Here is a 17,586-nt window from a genome sequence, read left to right on the forward strand (position 1 = left end):
ATTGAGCACTTCAGAATATTGTATTAAGCTTCAAAGATCAAATCACTTAATACCACCTTCAAGCTTTGTTATCCCTCTTGTATTGAGGCATTTATAACACTGTCTAAACAAATAATATTTTAGACAGATTTAAGCAGTGAAAGTTCAACAAATCTGTATTAATACTGTATAAAATATTCTAATGTTTTCTAGAATAGTTTTAATTTAAATTAGGGAGAAAAATCAAATTGGTATCTATAGCTGCACAAGGATTAAATTCAAGACATCCACTCATCCATGTATTCTCCTTATGTCCACCCCGCAGTATTCTCTTAATCTCAGACACTTATTCTCATTTTGAGATGTCAAGAAAAGGTGTTTTTACATCTTCTTTTATATTTTAATCTTGATGAAGCATTGTACCTCTCTCACATAATTAAGAGATTGTGGACCAGCACCTATTCAATTTACTCGAAACAGGCTAGCCTAAGGCTTTGGAGAAAGTGTATACAATGTACTTCCACTTGAGCTGGGAGACTAGGAATACTAGCCATCAATATGAGAATGTTCTTCTGTGCTCATGTGGTTTCATCTGTGCTGTCACTCCAATCAATGAAAACCCAATGGCTAATCTTCTTTATAATCACATCACATCTGCCCTTCCTCCCCTCCTAGCCCAGCCCACGTTTCACAGCATTAAGCTTCCTGCCCTCGCTTTCAAGGCCCTTCACAATCCTGCTCCTCTCTCCCTGTCATTTATCCCCATATATCCTCCTCTTTGCCAATGACAACAAGTGGGCAGATGTGGCTGCTTCTCATGCAAATGTCACCTTGCCTATTCCGTGCTTGCCCCACATAGATGGATGTCTTCCGTTAACAGATTTGTAACGCCACTAGCCTTTCCTCTTTCAATCTCTTCCTCAAGATACACCTCTGACATAACAGGCAGAGGCCAGATGAGCATAGCTGACACTTCATTTATCATATATTTTGAGGACTACAACTGCATACGCGTACTGAATTATCTGATTATATGCCTCTTCCCATAAACCTATGTCACTTGTCTTCTGAGGCTATACACTCTTCAGGAAAGAGATCATGTTTACAATGTATAGCACAATGGAGAGAGTGGACTGGAAAGAGCCCATAATAATCTAATTACAAATTTGTACAGTGTATGGTCAAAATCTTGGGGCATAAGTAACTTGTTCAGTTATACTGACCAATGATTCCTGACAACTTCTGCAGCTATTATCATTGTTAGCTAACTACAGTGTATCATATCACTGTTAACATAAACCAATGGCCTTGAATTAATTTGTAAAATGAGGCTTTCATCTTTTTAAAATAAAAAGGAGAGACATCAGATTCAGCTGAGGATCCAGCCCCTAAAGACTAGCACACAACGGTACCTGTAAGCCACATTTACATTCCCCTGATCCCAGGGCTGGCTGTACCCACCACAAAACCTGCACAGATTATTTTTAATATTTCTCTGCTCTGAATATTGCACAATTGAATTTATAATAGTTAAGGCCTTTTGTATGTTATGGAGATTCTGTCACTGTTGCTAGCTCCAGTGCAGCTCCATTTCAAAGTAATGCAACTATTCTACATTCATGCTAATAAAAACTTTATATTTAGGCTTGAAAGGATTAGATTTTTATTGATAAATGCCATTTTCACCACACACACAAAAAAAACTATTTCAATCAATAACAATCAAAATTTACAGATAGGCAAAGAAAGAAAAATGCTGCTTGAGAACTTGAGTTTAATTTAAGAATATTTACTTTGTATATTTTGATATGCAATGTTGACAATTTGTGTTTTAATGGTTATAAAGCTTTAATTTTTTGAATCTCAATATCTACTGTCATTAAGAATTACTGTCTGACCTTCCCAGCAATTTCCTGCAACTATGAAAATTTAAATCAACAAAAAACAGAAAAAAATTCTTAAAAACAAACATTGATATTATCTGTTGAAATAATAGCAAAATAAAAATCAAATTCTGCCAAGCCTACTTATGTTATATACTCCTGATGCACACAAACACAACACCCCTACACATATATTACTTACTGGTTATGTCCTTTGGTTTTTTGGCCATATATTCCTTCCATTTTTTTGTACTCAGCTGGCTAGGAGATGGAATCAACATGTTGCTTACATTGCAAGGCAAAACAAACAAGGCTCCTACCTGTAGAAAGAGCAAATACAGTGCACTCAATATTACTCCTATAGTCATAGAGTTCAAAGTCAGGAAGGACCTCTAGAACATCTAGGCTGACCTCTTTGAACATCAGAGGCCACCACCACCCCTCACACATTAAGCCCAACAATGGAAGTGAGACCAAAGTAAATGAGACCCACATGAGACTAGGCTATTATGTGCCACAGGCAGAGAATAGAAGGCACTGAGGTAAACCAATCCTGATGCCCATAAAATGGAAGGGATATGATTATGTGAGATATACCCAAATAAACCTTGCAAGTGACTCGCACCCACATGCTACAGAGGAAGGCAAAAAAACCCTAAGGTCACGGCCAATCTAACCTGGGGGAAAATTCCTTCCCAACTCCCGCTCTGGCAATCAGTTAGACCCTGAGCAAGAGAGCAAGAACTGGCCAGCCAAGCACCCAAGGGGGGAATGCTCAAATATTCAACAACACCTCAGATCCCTGGCCCATCTCGCCCAGTGTACCATTTCCAGCTGTGATCATCCCTGATGCTTCAGAGGAAGGAGATTTAAAAAACTGTCCCAAAATACACGGGGGAGGGAGGAAGAAGATGGATTCCCTCCTAAACCATGCTGGTGACTGGCTGAAACCGTGTAGCATGAGCTGATTAGATTATACCTGCTCAAGGTTTCCTCTTCTTTAGCTATTGATTAGAGGCTCGTTAAAGTACTTTTCTATTAAAGACACTCCTTCCTTTTTCTGTTCATTGTCAAACAGGGCTTGTCTCTATTGGTATCATGCTGAGTTGAGTTAAGCAGAAGCAGCATTCCCAGTTGTGAAAAGTTTGCTTTTTAAAATCAAGTTAAAAAATGGAGTATTGCTGGATTCACATATATTGTATTTTTTGTTTCATACCTGATACAGAGATTTAATTCACATTATAATTGCAAATCTCAATTCAAGCTAAATCCGGTAAGGTTAACAATATCTCCATATAATAATAAAATCTGAAATTAATTGTGTACTCCAATAAATAGCCACAGTGGGCTACTCTCCACTCTCAAGAGAGAACGTATATTTTCTGTTTTCCAAATAAATTCAGATATTGGATGTTGCTTCTGCCAATATTTCTCTCTCAGGACAATAAATATTAGTAATAAGGAGAATGACAGAAGTAACTATACTTATTTAGTTGAGCATTCAGGCTGTGGAATCAGGAAAAATACATTTTTCACAAAGTTTCTGATGTACTTCTTTCAAATATGCATTGTACTTTATCTAGTAGACTGAATATAAAACTTTTAGAACATTTTCAATCTACTAGCACAGATAATTACACACAATTGTCAGAGCATCTCTAGTTTATCATGATAAGTATGCATAAAATATTCTTTTTTCAGAGTAGCAGCTGTGAGCTCACGAAAGCTTATGCTCAAATAAATTTGTTAGTCTCTAAGGTGCCATAAAACGTTCTAAAAGCTTTTTTTAAATTATGAGGAAAAACTAAAGTTACTATACATAATTGACGTCTGCTAAATACCATTTTTACACATTATAATTATCTGAGTTATACCAATGCACAAAAACCTTGTGGTTTGTTTTTTTGGAACAGGTATACTTTTAAAACAACTAAGCTGTTTATTCATAGAAAATGAAGAAGGGGTTGGAGGAAATATATTCCTCAGCAGAAATCCTAAATATCAAGCTGAACACCAGAGCCAGTTTTCAACACCTACACTGTACACACTTAAAAATATGATTTTATAATGGAACCACAACTCCACACTATAACTTGAGTAACTTGTTATAATTATATCAATTTGCGCACTGCAACCAATGTTCTGATTACTGTAGATTAGTTTTAAAAACATCAGAAACATTGTGTAAACATACCTACATTGCCTTAAAAATTCAGGCAAATAGCCTTTTCAAATGAACATTACTGCATAATTATTCATAGGTATGGTACCAAGAATAAGCAAGAACTATTGTATCTAAACAAAGAGTTAAAAAGCACAGTCCGATGAAAACTATAGAATGCTCTCAGTTTTTCAAAAATGATAGAAATAGAAATATATCGGCTTTTCTTGCCATTACGATCTGCAAAAAATAAAAATGTCTCCATCAGCCTAGGACTGCAAAATAAATGATGCACTATGCCTTCTTGTTTTCTGCATTAGAGAAATAAGAGGTAAGATAATACAGTGGCTTGTCCAACAGCATTTAGAATGCACTGTTGAGGAAATTTCAAACCACCAACATTCAACATGAGAAATGGAGGGATAAGGCTATCACCAGTTTTTATTCCTATTCCCCTAGGAGGCAAGAATGTTCAACACTGGGTGGAAATCAGTGACTTTCAGCAGGTCTACACTAGAAGCGCTATATCAGCTTGTATGAACTGTGCTCCACATATAGGTAACTAGTGAAATGTAATGGCCTGTGACGTAAAGGAGGTCAGAATAGATGAACTAATGGTCCTTGTGGCCTTAAAACCTATGAATATGGCAAATACACTGAAGATATGGCTGGCCCAACAGTATAGCATCTGTGCAATGTACTGCCCTGCAAACATAAAAAATTACTCAGAGTACTCTGCTGTTTGTGTTTATGAAGGTTGGCAGGGGAAAGAAGGGGGGGCTCTTGTTGTAAAGGGGCTTAAAAAAGATTTGTGGGCACAGAAAATAACCAAAGAGGGTGGGGTCAGTAATTTTTGTTAAAGGGTTAAACTGAATTATGAAAATGAGCAGCCAAGGACAGCTATTGCAGTGAGGATGAGTGGGATTCAGAGCAAGTATCAAGATGTGCTATGAGGTCAAAACTTAGCTGAAGTCCACAATTTAATGGGCATCTGAGTTCTGTTCTTTGAAACTATAAAGTACACACATCTAAAGGCAGATTTTGACCCTAGAAGAAAATTTTGGAGGAGACTCCAAGGAGATTAGGTGTTAAATTAAAAGTATACAAACATAATTATGCACAAATAATTTTGAAAAAAAAATTGCTGCAAATTTGATAAAAAAAATATACCTTTTCACAGAGAGAAGAAATCTGGTCCAAAAGCAGTGTACACTTTTCATTAATACTGTTTCTTGCCAAGTTCCTGTATAGAAAAGTTTAAGGAGCCATATCTTCAAATAGTTTTACTGGTTGCTATTTTATAAATCATTTTATTATCATCATATTCTACGCAAAGAAACATTTCAATCCACCTAAATACAAACTAAACCACCACAGTCCTCATTATTGTCAAAGCATTAGAATGAATACATTCTCTGTATCAGATGGGGTAATACATTAACTCAGGCATTTTGTAAATATATGGTATGATATACAGCATATTTATTGAAAGCTTTCAAGTAACCGTGTAGGATCAATTTTTTTATAAACGTTATTGAATCTCTTACCATTATGATATATAAAACTATCTATATCTCAAGATTTTAATCAGCTGGTATCAAAAGTTACTGCTGAAACCTGAATTTCTGATAACTTCTACAGAGCAACAGATATATTGTCACAACTGAGGCACTCCAGGCACCAGCAGCACTCATACCACCTGGATAGTGAGTTGCCTTCTTGTGTTTCTTTCTTTAATTTTTTGTTGTTGTTGTTCTGCTGAACAAAATCTGAGATCCATCTTTCACTCTGCACTCAACCACCAAAACAGCAGGTGATAGTTTTGAGATAATCATTTAGGATCCAATCTTTTGATGTGCTGACAGACCTTTACTCCTGGGGTCTTAAAGAAAAGTGGTTAAACTGTATAATAATATATCCTGCAGATCTTGATAAGAGATTAGATTTGTATTTTTATGTTCTTCCTTTCTGGTGTGCTCAACATACGTGAGTGATGGTTCCTGGAGGGTCCTTCAGAGAAAGCTGTTCATTATAATGAATGGATTGAGTTTAAGATGGGTATTTGCGTTCTAACTATAGTCGTATTTGTACTTTCTTGGGGGCTTTAATGAGAGGCCCAATTATATTTCTTCTTGCATTCTCTTCCTCTTCCTCAAATTCTGTTTTTAAGTTTACCGATTTCACGGTACATGGAATATCCTTCTGTAGGATAAAAACATCACCTCTTAGTTCTGAAAGGCATTTGATTGGCAGTTTTAGAAACAGACTGACAGTATAAACTGCAGAAAGTGCTGGTCTGGATATTTTAAACTTCTGTGCTAGAAGATAAAGGGCTCCTTAGCTATCCATTCCCTTTAATTTATACAAGTTTTGTGTAAATGTGTCTCTACACACTGAAATAAGCTATATATACTAAAACCGCTTAAGGCTTTTCTTCACACAGAAAGCTCAACATTAGTGGAGTGTCACTATAACAAAATAGGAGTGCATAGCAAAATATCCCCTTCTCCTCTTCATCCTACAAATAGCAGCATGGCCCGCTTTGTTTCAACCTGTTAGGTAAACTACACACGCTAAGATTATTTGTTTAATTTTATCATGGCATTAGATCAAAGTGAGTGTGTTACTTCTAGTGCACTTTAAACCTCCACTTACAAAACTAAGCATGACAAACTTCATATGGCTGTGAGCCTACTTCATTTTAGCAGGCTGTAAAGACATGGCTTTTTGTCGACCTCTGATCAAGCTATTTGCATGTCACAAACTAATCCATGATCTTTTTCCTTTTATTATATGTAGGGATAATTACTACTATGGATGGAGGCTTCTCTATTAGGTAAATGTCTTTTAAATTATGTAAATATTCTTACGCACGATGTATATAGAGTATTATGGTCCATTAACCCAGAACATTAAAGGGTATGCCTACACGGCAAAAAAAGACCCATGGCAGTAAGTCTCAGAGCTGGATCAACTGATTCGGGATCATGCAACAGAGCCAAAAACAGATGTTCAGACTTGGACTAGAGCGCAGATTCTAGGATCCACTCCCTCTCACCAGGTTCCAGCCCGAGTCCAAACATCTACACTGATATTTTTAGCCCCACAGCGCAAACCCAAGTCAGCTCATTGCCATAGTTACTTTTTGTTTGTTTGGGGTTTTATTTTGTTTTTTGCGGTGCAGACATACCCTTAGAGCTACAATACTGCCTCTAGTTCACAGCAGAACTGCCACAGATGTCAGTTCCAATGTAACAGACAAATCTCTTTAAATTAATATACTTGTAATTCTGTATTCCGAAAAACTTGGGAGTGGGAGGAATTTCTCACTCTTTTTTATATATAGTACAGTCTAAATGGATATGGGACTACTTTAATAGACTGGTATGATCACTAAATGCACTGAGGAGTACTTTAATTGATGGAGTATTAAAACATCCTGAGACAAGATTAGACAGAGATAATTTCCTAGTTTTGGAGAACTCAGTTAAAAAAAGTGTCACAAGTGCTCAGACTAATGAGCACTATTCAGGTCTTGCTGATGGGGGAAACTAGATTCATACATCAGTGCCATTTTTTTTTTTCTGATTGGCCATATAGCTTTAATATGTGTAGTGAAGTCCCTCTTGCAATTAGCCAAGAAACACGCTTATTTTTAGAAGATGGTTTAAGAAAAATGGTCCAGATTTAGAATTAAAGATAAGAGGAATTCAGTATATTAAATTGAACACCAGAGCATTTTCTTTTAAAGCGATCAGCAATTAAATTTAAGAAAGAATAGAGACACTGGACAATAAATGGTTTGACTCCTGCAAAAAATAAAATGAAGCAGATAAGAAGCTCTTCTACCCTGAAGGGCCTCCCCTTAAATGACCAGCTGCCAATACAAGGTGAATTTAAATACTATGCAGAATAAGATGGAGAATATATCGGTTTATATGCCTCATCTAGTCATTGCATTAAATATATTGCATCAATAGTGTCTTAATAATAACGCTTCCAGAGATGTATACATTTAACCTCTGACTACCCTGGTGTTATTTTAAGCCCTCTCTTTTCAACTATAATAAATTTAGTCCATGTTCTCCTTAAACAAAATTCTTGTTAGCACATGAGAATGCATTTAGTACTTAAGATTCCTTTCCCCCTCCTAGTTATTGAATTACGAATATTAGGTGCACACCATGAGGGCTGCAAGGTTCAATAAGTAGTTCAAACTCATGCTCTAAAATATACACTTGAACAGGAAAAGTTTATATATATTTTATGCAGTTTGTAAAAAAAAAAAAAAAAGTGTGTTAAACTAGGTGAAAGTTTTGTCTTTAAGGAAAGTGTTTCAGATATGAAGATATTCTGCATCTGGTTTAGCTTTAATTTTAACTCAATTTACTGAATCACTTGAATATAGTTTATTTTATCTGAAATCCTCCATCTGGAGAAAAACTTTTCATTAGACATTCCAGTTCTAATATCACCTATTTATAATTAGATCTTATTAAACATTCTCAGGAAATTGCAAATATGTTAAAACCTTCATGCATCCAGAGATATTTTTTGAAAGTTTTTTTTTTTAAATCACAGATTTCTATAACAAGAGAAGTGTTACTATGCTATAGAAAGGTAAACATTACTATAGTCTCACATCACATACTACACAGTACTTGATATAATTGGTGGTATAATCAGAAAAATAGTTTTATAATATTAATATGCATCTTTATTTTATTTCGTTTTATAGAAGCGCTAAAAGGTGCCTGTCTATATAATCTAGGCACCTTTGACGTAACTAAATATACATCATAAGTGCAGCAAATTAAGGTAGCCCACCACAGCCCCTGTTCTCTTCCCCCACTTTGCAAACACCTGGGGGGAAAGATGAGCTTTGAAACAAAAGGATACAGCTCAAATTCAAGATCTGATACAAAATAGGATGGCAGATCTGAGAGCACCACCAGCCGCATGAATTCTAACACAGGACCATAATAATGAAAAACCTGAAAAGAAATGAAATTCAGACTGTGTAACTTTTATATTTTAGATATTATTTCAATGGGACTTAATCACTTGCTTTAAGTGCTTTGCTGAACTGGGTCCTTATTTAGGAATACATTTGAAGCAAGGAGATGGGAGTGAGAAATAGAGGAAGGTTTTGCAATAGCGTCAAATTAAAATATGATTAAACATCTTAAAAGGGCAAACTTATGGAAGGTGCCTAAAACTATTCTTCCAATAGATTCCTTAGAATATACATATGAAATAATATGTGCAGGGCTGCTTCCGAGCCCATCTTCCCTCAGATACTACAAATAAAAATCATCCAAGACCCAACAGTTAAGGACAAAATATATTTAACTGTAAAAAAAACTATTAAAATTCATATATGTAGTTACATTAAAGAGGTTTTATATTAAGTAGTTTTCACCAATAAATGGATTTCAATTTTTAAACTTTAAAAGACAACCAATTTCCACTGGGTAAAAATGGTACAAGCAATTTTCAGAAAAAAGTGTTTAATAATAAAGTGTATTTGTACAAGTAAATAAATGAATATATGCTTCCAACATGCTACAGCAGTATTTAACATTAAATTTTTTGAAAGCTAAGAAATCAGAACCATTTTTCGTTTCTACTTTGAGAACGTAGTATCACATTTTAGACATGTAATTAGATCAAATATTACGGATATTATCCAGACAAAAACATGAACAAGATAAGCCTTAAGAGCTGTAAATTACAGAGTCAGTACTTTTATATTTGTTTTTTGAATCCTGACTACCACTTCCCTCATTATTAATTTTCTCAGGAAGGTAAAAAAAGTGAACTACTGTAATTCAAAGAAAGATCAAACACAGGCCTTACCTCTGGCAAAATATTAGTAGTCTTTGATTGTGCTGTTTTCTTGGCACCAAAGCAAGTATTTAAATGTGATGTGCTGAATGGCTTGGCGGAGACACTCTTTATGCAAAATTTTGGAAACCTAACTTCAAATCCAAACTAAAGAAAATAGATAGAATATTTTAAAAAGGCATATACAAAGCCTGACATTAATGGGATGAATTAGGTTAGAAAAATTCTTATGTTGTTGCATATCAAGCATTTGGGGCAACTAGCAGATGAAGAATTAAATAAAGTTTACATAAAGCAAAGCATTATTTTAATAAACCCATTTTTCTTCAGTCAATTAGATACACAAATACTTTAAAAGGATATGGCTCAACAGATTTCAAACAAACTACTAAGTACGAATAATATTAGGGTTGGGTAACCAGGCAATGTACTCAAGATTAAGACATTGCAAATACAAGCAGAGTCTTCTACAGTTGAATGGTTGCTGCTTTTGTGCTAGATGTGGGTTTTCATCTGAGTACTACAAAATAGCACAGAAAGAGGATAATGGATTGTCATGAACAACAAAAGATTTGGCTTAAAAAACACAGACACACACAAACCTAAGGTAAAGAGGGTAAAAAGACTGGTGCCTAAAGTTAGGCCCCTAAATCATGAAACTCCACCGTTTAGATATACTGAATTAAAAAAAAAAAAATCAGCTTGTACTGTCTCTGTTTAGAAAAAAAGTCTTAATTATTAAAACTTCTTATATAATTAGATTGTTAAAAAATTCAGATGAAAGCATGAAGTTTAAGCATTTATAATACAGTATATATCCCATAACAATTTCATATAGCATGTGTACACAGTGAACCTAAACAAAGTTAACCAAAACTAGAAAAAATTAATTTACCTTTCTTTCCCATATCTGAATCTCTCCTCTCCATAGTTCTTTTGAATCAATAATATTTATTAGATTATCTGAAGCCACAACATCTGCTGATAGGTAGTCTGCAATTTTTTGCCAGCCACTGTAAATGTAAAGAAAAAAGAATGAATCTCATATTTCATCTAGTTTTACAGATTAATATGCTATGTGGTTTAATCTAATGTATCTACTAAGTGTTAGCACTAAACACAGACTTCTGAAAATATGTAAACACAGAGAAATATGTATAACTTTGTACTCTGAAAAGTACAAACTTTTACAGAAATGCTGGCTCCCCCTTCTGCAGGGGAAGGTGTTTCCGTGCTCCACCAAGATGACAGTAGGATGCACTGGCATGTATCAAGCAATGACTGGCTTGGCAAAATGAGTCAGCCTATAATTAGCAGTCTTGTGGTCTGCACGTCCTACTATTGGTCATCTTTGTGTATGAAGGGGAATAAGGAGGCATGTATGGAAAGAGAAGACATTGGCTTCTCTTGCCAACTAGAAGATCTCCCTACCCTTGTTCATCGTTTGTGTGAGTTTACATGTTGTAAGAGCAGGACCAGGTTGCCTCATTATGGATAAGGGACATTCAGCACAGCACGGAGCTAAGCCTACTTGATCCAAAGCAGGTTGCACAGGGAAGTGTTGATTGCCCTACTTGAAAGTAGGAAGCAATTTTCCATCGTGATAAACTGATCATGATAGTTTTTCATCTCCTTCTTTGTGTATTAGCAGGTGTCTTATGACAAGTAAGTACAGGTTTCAGAGTAGCAGCCGTGTTAGTCTGTATTCGCAAAAAGAAAAGGAGTACTTGTGGCACCTTAGAGACTAACAAATGTATTAGAGCATAAGCTTTCGTGAGCTACAATGCTCTAATACATTTGTTAGTCTCTAAGGTGCCACAAGTACTCCTTTTCTTTTTTGACAAGTAAGTATTTTCTCTAGCTATAGGTGTTTATTTCAGGACTACGCATTTAGCTTCCTTGTTTTAATCACAATTCTGTTGACCAGGTCTCAAGCAAGGTAACATAGTATGGGATTAACCCTCTGTCAGATTTATATACTGTGCCCTAGACCAGGGGGTCTCCAAACTTTTTGAATCGCGCATCCCCAGGGCCAGCTCTGGAGAGACCAAAAAAAAAAAAAAAAAAAAAAAAAAAAAAAAAAAAAAAAGCTGCCGCCAGCGTGCCGTCGAAGGATCAGCGCTGCTTTGGCGGCGCTCCTCCTGCCGCATACCCCCACGGGTGGTCTTGCGCACCCCACTTTAGAGACCATTGCCCTAGATATTAGAGGCATTTTAAAATGCTTGCATTTCTGTCGGCCCCTTTGCTGAAAGCATGCATTTACAACAGAATTGGATAGCTCCTCCTCTTAAATAATGATGAGAGAAATCCGTACTTTCCTAAAGAATACCCGTCAAGAACGAAGACATTACATGAGCTTTATTTAAAACCAGTAGCGTATGTTGACACAAAACAAATAATGAACCTGCTTGAACAACTAAAAAAAAATCGTACCCTTTAAACTCATTTGTTGCTATAGTGATTTTTGCAGAATGCCATTCCCTCAGATGTTTCAGGGCACCAATAGCAGGTAAGCAGTCTTTTAACTTGGGGGCATCTCTTTCAGAAGACTGTAGTATTACATCAACCATGGCTCTTCCTGTAAATAAAACACATATGGCGTACATTAATTGCATTCATCTCATTTTAAAGAGTAAGCCAAATTTATAAAATATTCTACAGAAGATATGCTTTACTGCTGATGGTGATCAGATATGTTAAAGGGGCAGAAACAAGGAATGTAGGAACAAGATTTGAAATACTGCTATTGGAATTTCAGCCCGTCTCTTTAGCATCTCCTCTTGAATGTCTTGTCACCAGCTTATGTTCCACAGGAAAACCAAAACGCATTATCTTCTCTCCCAAACGTTCTCTACTTCCCTCCCTTCTCTATCACAATCAACAACTCCAGCCACCAATAACTCCAGCCCTGTGACTCAAGTCAATGATATACAGATTATTTTTGACTCCCCCTTCTCCCTTGCCAGGCTGTGTCTTGTTTCATCCTCCTCAACCTCTCCAAGGTGTATACTTTTCTTTCCATCCTCCACAGTGAAATCCACCATTCAGACCCTCTATATCCTGCCTTGATCACTGCAACATCCTCCACTCTGACCTCCCAAAAAAAAAAAAAAAAAAAAAAAAAAAAAAAAAAAAAATCACACATTGCTCACTTCAGTCCAGTCATTTTCCTTGCCTGTCGATTTGATCACCACTCTCCTTTGGATCTCTCCACTGACACCCCACACCCACCCCCGCCACCCATCAGCTAGTGAATCAAATTTAAGCTTCAAAACTGTCTATAATGCTCCTTCCCTACTCACACTTGCACATTGGGCTTCATGTTACCTACCCTCCACCCCCTCTCTGCCAATGTTTTCAACTCCATCTGCCTTCTCACAATCAGTTACCTCCATCACTTCTTCCACACAGCCCCCACCACATGCATGGTCCAACCTCCCTGAGCTTATTCACAAGGCAAATACCCTGTCCATGTTTAAGTCCCTAAAGTACTCACTTCTGCAATGCCACCTAGAGTGAAACTAGCTGACATTTAAAAATTCCCCATTTGTTGCTCCCTTTCCCTTAACTTCTATCTGTCTGTCCTTAGCCTGCAAGCTCCTCAGAACAGGGACCTTCAAGATAAACACTAGCCTTTCTGTGAAATTACCAGGAGCAGGGAGCTTGTCCGATAACTGATGTAGACTCTCTGCAGATTCTTCATAGACACTGAAATTAAGAGGATTACCAGATTGAAAAAGTTTATACACAAAATTATCCAGAACTAAATTACCAGTAATGATATTTAGCACTTTATGAAAGTATATTACATCTTTAAAGCACTAAGCAATTACCATATAAACCCTGCAAGGAATCACCGACATTTCCACTTTACTCACAGGCGCACAAAGGCAGATGGAGAAATCTCTTAACCTAAGGCCACAGAGTCAGTGGTAGAACTGGGTTTAGAATTCAAGAGTATTTGGCTCCCAGCTCTGTCCACTAGTCTATGCTGCCTCTCAAAGCGAGTAACCAAAGGTAAAATCTTCAGCTTCATTTACAGCTCTTTACAATCTTCTGCTCTGTAGTACTATAGCTATCAACATATTAACAATAATGGATAACTATCCATTCTATGTATTTTACTACTTACATTTAATATGAGTAGTTTCATTCTCAGTACGGCACATTTACCTATTGCAATAGAATCTACTACTACATTTACATGTGTAATCTTACTTTCCAGAAGAGACATGCAAGGCATGCCTTATCTTGTACAAGTGACAACATACGAACATACACCATTTATACATTCACTACATAAAAACCTAGATTTTAAACTTTAAAACAGTAGGAATTTAAGTATCTATGATTTTAAACAGCCAGAAGAAAAGTGTAGTCAATTGGTTCCCTCTAAGATTTAAAAAAAAAAAAAAAAAACCCTATCTCTAGAATGCCAACTACTCTATATGTTAACAACCTGTCCTCTATGCTGCCATTTCCTCACTATCAAGATTTGTAATTTGTTCTTTAGAACAGAAGTGTTTGGGGATTTTTTCTTAAGCTCTTCTCTGAATTCAAGTCGCCTGAGCAAATGTTGTGTTATAATGAATCAACTTCAGACCTAGCGTCCTGATTTTTGCAAGACTGAGCCATCCCCTTTTTAGAGTGGTTATACTTGAGAAGGCAAGACGCTTGTGTTCTTATTACTGTTTTTTTTGTGATTACTTTCATGAGTTCATGTTTTGCGACATAGCAGTTTTGCTTTTTGGACTTTTAGTTATTATTAGGGCCCTACAAAATTCATGGCCATGAAAAACGCATCACGAACTGTTAAATCTGGGGTCTTTTGTGTACTTTTACCCTATAATATACAGATTTCACGGGGGAGACAAGCGTTTTTCAAACTGGTGGTCCTGACACAAAAGGGAGTTGCAGCGGGATCACAAGGTTATTTTAGGGGCTCGTGGTATTGCCACCCTTACTTCTGTGCTGCCTTCAGAGCTGGGCAGCCAGAAAGCAGTGCCTGTTGGCCAGATGCCAGCTCTGAAGGCAGCACCCTGCCAGCAGCAGCCCAGAAGGAAGGACGGCAATACCGTACCATGACATCCTTACTTCTGAGCTGCTTCCTTCAGAGCTGGGTGTCCGGAGACTGAGGATCCAGCTCTGCCAGCAGCAGCGCAGAAGTAAGGGCGACAGTACCATACCACTTCTGTGCTACTGCTGGCGGCAGCTCTGCCTTCAGAGCTGGGCTCCTACAATTACAACACCATGAAATTTCAGATTTAAATAGCTGAAATCATGAAATTTACTATTTTAAAAATCCTATCACCATGAAATTGACCAAAATGTACCATGAATTTGGTAGGGCCATAGTTATTATTGTTGGGTTAACCATCTCCTTCTCTTTTGTATCTTCATTAAGATGTTGTGAGGGGAGTGGTGTAAGCCTTGCTGTGATGGAAGAGATCCCGCTAGGCTCCCCATGAGGCATAACCACTTCCCCTTTGAAAAGTTTACTGTTGGAGTTCTAACATGTTTCAATTATACAAAGGCTTTATTATGCAGATTATACACTGTTGAACAGCCAAAGGAAAAAAACGAACATGACGTTTTGCTCGTATTAGGACTCTGTGCCTTTAAAAACAAGGAGGAGGAAAAAATGACAAAGGCAAGTGAAAAGCAGAGCCAAGACCAGATGAGTACTGCCTCATCTGCTCTCTGGCCTACATAGAGGGGATGGAGAGTGAATAGACAAGTGAAAGAGACCTATCAGAGATGTCACTGAACTGTGGGCAAGAACATTGTGGAGTAGCACTGGGAGGACCAACTGCACTTTTGCAACTGGCATGTCCTGGCCATGCTGGCATTTCAGTGGTGCAGAGGGACCCAGCGGAGGATGCAACTGTGTTTATCTTTGCTCAGAGTAAGTGAAACAGTGGTATGAATGTCAGTGCACACCTGGAAGAAGTTGTGAGTGTAGACACATGGCACCTACCAAGTGCTTGGTGGTTACATCCGCAGTAGAATGGTCTACATTAGAGCATTTTGGCAAAGTCAAAATATAACTATAACTGGTGTTACTTGGAAATATTTTTTGTAGATTATTTATCAGAATAAAAAAAGCCTGATTTTAAAAGTATATTTGAAGACACACTGCTATCTATTTTATAAGATGCTATGTTTCAGAGAATAACTGACTGGCTCTTTTAGAGGCAATTTTCCCCCATAATGCATTAGCACATATTATAGTTTTTAAACTAAGGGCTGAGGGAAAACCAACAGGTACAGAGAAGCACATGGTTCGGACAGAGACATCCCTAAGGGGAGGCTCTACTAATGGAGATTCCCTACGTCCCAGTAAGCAGGAGAGTATGGAAGATAAAATACAGGTACGATTTGATGAGAAACAGTCAAATGAAAAAAAGTCTCATTCAATTACATCATGTAATGGGAGACAGCTAAAAAGTGACAAGTTTTTAAAGTGCTTATATACCAATGCTAGAAGTCTAAATAATAAGATGGTAAACTAGAGTGCCTCATATTAAATGAGGATTATTGATATAATAGGCATCACAGAAACTTGATGGAATGAGGATAATCAATGAGACACAGTAATACCAGGGTACAATATATATCGGAAGGACAGAACAGGTTGTGCTGGTGGGAGAGTGGCACTACATGTGAAAGAAAGCACAGAGTCAAATGAAGTAAAAATCTTAAATGAACCAAACTGTACCACAGAATCTCTATGGATAGCAATTCCATGCTCTAATAATAAGAAGATAACAGTAGGGATATATTACCGACCGCCTGATCAGGATGGTGATAGTGACTGTGCAATGGTCAAGGAGATTAGAGAGGCTATTAAAATAAAAAACTCAATAATAATGGGGGATTTCAACTATCCCCATATTGACTGGGTACATATCACCTCAAGACGGGATGCAGAGATAAAGTTTCTTGACATCTTAAATGACTGCTTCTTGGAGCAGCTAGTCCTGGAACCCACAAGAGGAGAGGCAATACTTGATGTGACCTAAGTGGAGCGCACGATCAGGTCCAAGAGATGAATATAGCTGGATCACTTGGTGATAATGACTATAATATAATTAAATTTAACATCCCTGTGGCAGGGAAAACACCGCAGCAGCCCAACACTGTAGCATTTAATTTCAGAAAGGGCAACTACACAAAAACGAGGAGGTTAGTTAAACAGAAATTAAAAGGTACAGCACCAAAAGTAAAATCCCTACAAGCTGCATGGAAATTCTTTAAAGACACCATAATAGAGGCTCAACTTAAATGTATATCCCAAATTAAAAAACATAGTAAGAGAATCAAAAAAGAGCCACGATGGCTAAACAACAAAGTAAAAGAAGCAGTGAGGCAAAAAGGCATCCTTGAAAAAGGAGAAGTTAAATCCTAGTGAGGAAAATAGAAAGGAGCATAAACTCTGGCAAATGACGTGTAAAAATATAATTAGGAAGGCCAAAAAAGAATTTGAAAAACAGCTAGCCAAAGACTCAAAAAGTAAGAGCAAAATGTTTTTTAAGTACATCAGAAGCAGGAAGCCTGCTAAACAACCAGTGGGGCCACTACTGGACGATCGAGATACTAAAGAAGCACTCAAGGACGATCAGGCCATTGCAGAGAAACTAAATGAATTCTTTGCATCAGTCTTCATGGTTGAGGATGTGAGGGAGATTCCCAAACCCGAGGCATTCTTTTTAGGTG

The 17,586-nt window shown here is 37.0% G+C and overlaps 1 protein-coding gene across 3 annotated transcripts in view; it reads right to left on the reverse strand.

Moving 5' to 3' along the window:
- LOC119850859 (MDM2 binding protein) overlaps positions 1-17,586 on the reverse strand; it is a 73,112-nt gene that overhangs the window by 46,525 nt on the left and 9,001 nt on the right. For 2 of the 3 annotated variants that reach the window (XM_043507397.1, XM_038389585.2), the window contains exons 5-11: positions 13,520-13,578; positions 12,304-12,448; positions 10,766-10,883; positions 9,883-10,017; positions 8,923-9,017; positions 5,194-5,266; positions 2,065-2,182 (exon numbers count right to left, since the gene is read on the reverse strand). In XM_043507397.1, the coding sequence (XP_043363332.1) occupies positions 2,065-2,182; positions 5,194-5,266; positions 8,923-9,017; positions 9,883-10,017; positions 10,766-10,883; positions 12,304-12,448; positions 13,520-13,578 (743 nt within the window). The remainder of the gene's footprint in view (positions 1-2,064; positions 2,183-5,193; positions 5,267-8,922; positions 9,018-9,882; positions 10,018-10,765; positions 10,884-12,303; positions 12,449-13,519; positions 13,579-17,586) is intronic. The other variant, XM_043507396.1, reaches the window with a different exon arrangement.

This window comes from Dermochelys coriacea, chromosome 2 (assembly GCF_009764565.3).
Source record: "Dermochelys coriacea isolate rDerCor1 chromosome 2, rDerCor1.pri.v4, whole genome shotgun sequence".
Classification (NCBI taxonomy): Eukaryota; Metazoa; Chordata; order Testudines; family Dermochelyidae; genus Dermochelys; species Dermochelys coriacea.